This window comes from Chrysemys picta, chromosome 9 (assembly GCF_011386835.1).
Source record: "Chrysemys picta bellii isolate R12L10 chromosome 9, ASM1138683v2, whole genome shotgun sequence".
NCBI lineage: Eukaryota > Metazoa > Chordata > Testudines > Emydidae > Chrysemys > Chrysemys picta.
Genome location: NC_088799.1, coordinates 100,196,045 through 100,202,275, shown reverse-complemented (window position 1 = coordinate 100,202,275; position 6,231 = coordinate 100,196,045). Strand labels below are relative to the sequence as shown.

At 48.1% G+C, this 6,231-nt stretch overlaps 1 protein-coding gene across 12 annotated transcripts in view; it reads left to right on the top strand.

Annotated features, from left to right (window-relative positions):
* Positions 1 to 1,399: 1,399 nt before the first annotated feature.
* Positions 1,400 to 6,231, top strand: part of LOC101939744 (integrator complex subunit 6-like) — a 54,728-nt gene continuing 49,896 nt past the window's right edge. For all 12 annotated transcript variants that reach the window (XR_006174674.2, XR_006174673.2, XR_006174671.2 and 9 more), the window contains exons 1-2: positions 1,400 to 1,648; positions 1,732 to 1,809. Coding sequence is in view for 3 of the 12 variants with exons in the window: in XM_065556737.1 (XP_065412809.1) it covers positions 1,538 to 1,648; positions 1,732 to 1,809 (189 nt within the window). In the remaining 9 variants the exon portion in view is untranslated. The remainder of the gene's footprint in view (positions 1,649 to 1,731; positions 1,810 to 6,231) is intronic.

Here is a 6,231-nt window from a genome sequence, read left to right as displayed (position 1 = left end):
ATCAAGTTTAAGTGTAAGAGGTTGGGAAGTTGTATTTTTCTTCGGAAGTGCTGTTAATGGGTTCTTGTAAAGTCACCGTTCGGCAGTTCTATCCAATATCTAGTCCTCCCTCACAGCAGCAGATCTAAAGTTGAGAGGTGATTTGCCTCTATAGGGCATTGGTGAGATCAACTCTGGAACACTGTTTAGTTCTGGTGTCTATATTTTTAAAAGGATGTTTTAAAGTTGGAGAAGGTGCAGAAAGTGTCACAAAAATGATTTGAGGGCTAGAGAAAATGCCTTACAGTGAGAGCCTTAAAGAGCTTGATCTGTTTAGTTTATCGAAAAGAAGATTGATAGCTCTCTAGATTAGAGTCTCTTAAGAACCTTCACAGAGAGAAAATACCAGATATTAAGGGCTCTTTACTCTAGCAGAGAAAGACATAACAAGAATCAATGGCTGAAAACTGAAGCCAGACATCCAAATTAGATACAATATTTTTAACATTCAGGATAATTAACCATTGGAACAAACTATTAAGGGAAGCGATGGATTCTCTATCTCTGGATGTCTTCATCTCAAGAACAACAAAGAGTCTGGTGGCACCTTAAAGACTAACAGATTTATTTGGGCATAAGCTTTCGTGAGTAAAAACCTCACTTCTTCGGATGCAAGAAGTGAGGTTTTTACTCACGAAAGCTTATGCCCAAATAAATCTGTTAGTCTTTAAGGTGCCACCAGACTCTTTGTTGTTTTTGTAGATACAGACTAACACGGCTACCCCCTGATACTTCATCTCAAGACTGATGCCTTTCTGGAAGGCATGCTTTAGGCAAACACCAGTTATGCTTTAGTGAAGACACAGATTATTGGGCTCTGGTGAAATGTAATGGCCCAGGTTCTATATGTCAGACTAGATCTAATGGTCCTTTTCTGGCCTTAAACTGTGTGAATCTAAACTCCTGCTGGGCATGCATGTAATTCTGCAGCCACAGGAAATGCCGAAAGCAGCCTGTGTGTGACTGAGCGTGGTGGCCTGGCCCAGGAACTGGCTTTGCCAGTGACAGCAGGTACCTTACCCAGGGGCAGGTAGGAGTCCTACTGCGTGTGCCTGGCCCGGGCAGGCGGTGTCAGGAGCGCCTTGGCCGGGCAGTCTGGCATTGCCCACAGCGCAGCTCCCAGGTTTCCAGGCGCGCGCACATCCGCAGGAGAGTTCCCAAGCGCCGCCCCCGCCTCGCCGTGCGCCGGCTACGGCCCCTTCCTCGGCCCGATCCAGCGCCGCCCCCGAAACCAAGCCCGCCCCTGGCAGGGAGGGGGGCCCTCGCCCCAGCAGCCCCCGCCTCATGCATATGCAAATGACGGTATAATGGCCAGCCAATGGCGTGCGGGCTGGTCACATGGTGCCGCCGGAGGCTGAGGGGAGAGAAGTTGGGTCTCAGTGAAGCCAGGCAGCTCAGGCGGCGGCCACGGGCGGCGAGCGCTCGGGCTGCAGGCGGCGGGGGAGGCTGAGCCGCTCCCCCCGCGGGGCGCCCGGCCGGCCGGGGCGCTGCCGGGACCATGCCGATCCTCCTCTTCCTCATAGACACCTCGGCCTCCATGAACCAGCGGGCGCACCTGGGCACCAGCTACCTGGACATCGCCAAGGGCGCCGTGGAGCTCTTCATGAAGGTGAGTGCGGGCCGGGCGGGCCGCCTGCCCCGCCGCCCCGCGCCCGCCCGCTGGCTAACGCCGCCTCTCTGCTCTCTCCGCAGCTGCGGGCCCGGGACCCGGCCAGCCGCGGGGACAGGTACATGCTGGTCACCTTCGACGAGCCGCCCTACTGCATCAAGGTAACGCCCGCCCCCGCGCGCCCGGCCCGGGGGGCGCAGCCGCCGGCGGCAGCAGCCCGTGAAGATGGCGGACATTTTGCTTTTGTATGGAGGAGCGAGGCTGGCGGAGGGCGCTGCTGAGATGGAGGAGGGGGAGGAGCGTGATTCGCTGCCCCGGCGTGGGGCGGGGCCGGCCCGGACCGCTGCTGCGCCGCGCGGCTCCGCCCCCGCCTCGCCGCCGCCCCGCCGTCGCCCCGCGGCCCGACCCCTTAGCAGCCCTGCTGGACCCCGGGGCGGTGGGGGTCCCGCCCCTGCGGTTGCCCCTCGCCCCTGGGGACTGGTCCCAGGGGGTCCCTATCCCTCTCTCCCCGGGGAGACGGGGCGGTGGGGGTCTCGTCCGTCCTTCCCCCCTCATGCGCCAAGGCCCTATAGACCAGGACAGTGTGGTTCTTGTCTGTGCCTCCCCTTACTGGGACCCTATAAACGGGGATACCTGGACCCCGCCTCTGCACCAGGATCCCGCGGAACAGGCCAGTGTAGGTCCTTTTCCACCCCCCCGATAGACCAGGACCGTGTGTGCCCCGCCTCCCCATCCCCTTGGTGCCACTACTCCTCCCTAAGCACTAGGACCCCATAGACCAGGCTAGTATGGGTCATGTTCCCCTTACCCAAGCACTGGGATCCAGGGCAGTGCGAGTTCTTGCCCCACCTTGGCTGCTGCTACACAAGGATTGGAGGAAGGGGCTTCTGAAGCTTTTTCTCCTCTCCCCCAGGATCCCTGTCCCCTTCCTCTGCTGCCCTGCTTTCCCCTCCTTTAGCGGAGTTTGCTTCTGCCTCCAATTCAGCTGCTATTGCTAGGGCGGCCTAGACTAGAGTGTCTCTCTCTACCCCATTGCAGTGCTTCGTGCACAAGGATTAGGGCAAAAGACTTCCCCCACTCTCTGCAGCAGCAGGAATATATGTATTGGAGCAGCAGCCTGGAAGCAGTCCTTTTCCCTGTACACATGCGGCTTGTATTGCAGCACAAAGCCTGGGCAACTGACTATCTCTTCCCCACACTTGCTGGTGCCTTTCTATGCCTCACCTTGGTGTGTCTCCCTCATTAGTGACTGAAGCAACAGACTGAGCCTGTCTCTTCCTTTTCCTCCTCCCACACCTACTGCTAAAGGTGCAGCTCAGGAATCGAAGAGAGACAATGTGGTGCTGCATTGCCATGTGTTGTGACTTACAGCTGTTCAATGTGGGTGTAAAACATTACCATTCTGCTTTGATAGTACTACTCTGCACAGGTGTATGTGATTACACACGGCAGTGCTGAATTTGGCCCGGTGTGTGTCTTTCTCTTCCCCCATTTTTGTTGTTTCTCAGGATTGAGGCAAGTAGTCTGTCTTTCCATGGCTGCTGCATCCCAAGAACGTGTCAAAAATATAGGCCACCTTAGCGATATTTCTGTTTGCTTCTCAGACCATGACTTTCAAGCAGCTGAGATGTCCAAATAAATGTAATTTTAAATGTCTCATTAAAGCACACCACAAAACTCTTCACTGTTAGAGAGGTTTTGAATACTTGTAAAATGTATCCATTGAATGGCTCTGGGCATAGGTATTCCACTACCGTTCTTTTCTGTTTTAACATGTCAGTAATTACCAATAGTTATCATCTGATTGGCATTAGCCCAGCACAAAGTATACAGATGTCCACATAACAAACGCCACCGTTGTTGGCAGTCCCAGCAAAGAAGCTAAGAATGGATGGTCTCTGCAGGTGATGGCCAAACATGTTGTTGGGACATGGGTATGCTTGTGCTGATGCTGTGCGCGTTGTACAGCTTCTGTGGGAAGAGAAATTTATTATCTGGGGCCATGCATCTTCCGCCTTTAACCAGCACTGAATTCACACACTTGAAATGCAGTCTGCTCTCTGAAATGCTGATAACACTTGCATAAGTCAGTATTTATTTTGTGTTTAGTACTCCACACCTTTCCTTCCCCGTCTCATTTTGTTGTCTCTGCGTTCATGAAGATCCATCTTGAGCTCTGGGTTAAAATCCCCTAATTTCTGGCAAAGAAATGTTAGCTGGCATTCTAGTCCGACAACACTGGAAGGTTTTCTGCAGCGCAGTGTGAAATATATTTCCCTCCTCTTCTCCACTCAGGACTAAATACAGCAAGCCTAGTCTTTGTCATGGCAGTCTTAGCTGTGAGAACACACTTCCCTGTTTTTGTTGTATTGCACACAACATGATGTAATGAAAACATTCCATTGTCAATGCATCTACTTGTAACTCTGCAATGAGAATACTATATAGGCTATTATCACATGCCATGCAAGTCTCACTAAAGAAAATTCCTATATTTGGCGTATTGTACCAATGAGTAGTGCTATACTACATACTACTAATGTTGGTACATAGCAATTGAAATACATGGGAAATGATGTGTTTTGTCCATAGTGTTGTGTGGCACAGAGTGCATGGTTTAAAACAAAAATAACATGAATTGGGTACTTCATGTGAACAATAGTTACTTTCTGAAGCTTGGTAAGATACTCCTTTTCTTCTATCAAGAATAAGCAGGCTTACCCTGCAAATATTTCTCATAATTCAGTAGTTTGCATATCATCAAAAGCATGTGGAACATGATGATCGTATCTTGTATTGTAAATATCATAGTATTTAAATGGGAAAGATCTAAGGACTTAGATCAAGTGTGTTTTCCTCTATCTCTAGTTCCACAGTAGCCAAGCAGATTTGTATGTGTTACAAAACAAAAACTTTGCAAAGGAAATACTAATATCAAACTACAACAATAATGGTGGATATGCCAAGATCTTTTTTCTGGGTTGGGGAAGGAGAAAGTAAATATAAGAATGAAAAAGTAAGCTTACAAAATATATTCCAATATCTGTGCAGCAGCAGATGATCTCCCTTGTCAATTGCTTTGCTCTCTTGTTTGTAGCATTTTATTGAGAGGGAATCACAATCTTGTTTCATTGGTTACTTTAGGAAATAGTTGTTTAGCCCTTTCTATCAACACCAGCTGAGTTGACCCTACCAGAAGACGGCTTGCTGGTAGGCAGAAGAGGTCACCTGCTGAAATCAGTGGAACTTACTCTCTTTTCCATACCCCATATGTTGTACAGAATGCAATGCACAGTAAAGATGATTAAATATGATCTAAAATAGATGTAGCTATCTATAGGGTTAAATAAAGACAGACATCTTAATTTTTTTTAAATAATTTTTTTTTTGGTCTCCAGAGATGCATAAAACTGCACCTAAAATCTCTTTTGTCAATGGACTTTGTCCAGAGCCCACTGGAGTCTGGAAAAACGCCTCTGACTTCCTTGGGCTTTGGATCAGGTCCTTTGTTAGGTTTTCTCTTGGTAGATGGCAAGTTATTTATTTTAAGAACAACCTAGGATACTTTATTTTTAGTACTTCCGAAATTATGTTTTAAGAAAAGCACTAATTTCCAGAATTAAAAACCTTTGCGATGCAAAGTGAGTTTGCTGATATGCTACTAGACAGAGGCTGATAGCTATGCAGAGACAATAGTGCAAGTTACTTGAGTTACTCTGATTTACTATGTCATGTCCAGGATTTGCTTACACTTAATTTGAGGTATTGCAGGAATCTCTCACTCCCCACACACTCTTAATTCCCATTTGAGAGAATGGCATGTTTGTTTGTGGTTCCTACCTGTAGATCTCCCCATTGTCCTAAGCAGGCACAACTGATTGAAGCAGCCATTTGGCTGTTACTGATCTGGCAGTGCTATGTGGAGAAGCAAAAATCTATTCTGGAAGAGAATGAGGAGAGAAATTTCCTCTTGCACCCCCAGCAATTGTTACTCTTGCCATTTTCCCTGATGGCATAGAGAAACGAGTTGACTATTGTTGTAAAGCTAACCAAAGAGGGCTACAGATGTAGGTTCTGTGGGATGCTGAGATCTCCCAAGTTGTTATCCAGTCTTGCAATCCCTGGGCATATGTATAGACTTGTTTTGTTTCCTTTTTTAGGAAGACTGGTCCACTCTTAATTTATTTGCTGCTTTTTCCCTAATAATATAAAACCTCATTTTGTCAATTGCTCATCCTACAGTTTGTGAAACAGTCCCAAATTACTTTCGCAGCCTATGCTGTGGGGAAATATTCAGTCTCACGATGAAGTACTAATACAGTCTTATCCAGACTAATTGGTTTTATGAACTTTCTTATGCACTTGTGACTGATATGATTTCAGCAGGGTGGGTAACCGTGAGAGGGCCTTCCCTTGGCTCTTGACGGTGTTCTACATGGCATTTTCCCAGAAATGGTGATTCTTGTTTCAACATGAACTTCTCCATAAATGACCTGCTCACAAGTCCGAGTATTGGGACAACTTACAATTGATTAATTTACTTCAGGGACTAGGGTTAGGAGTTCTGTATTCCTGTTTGTTTG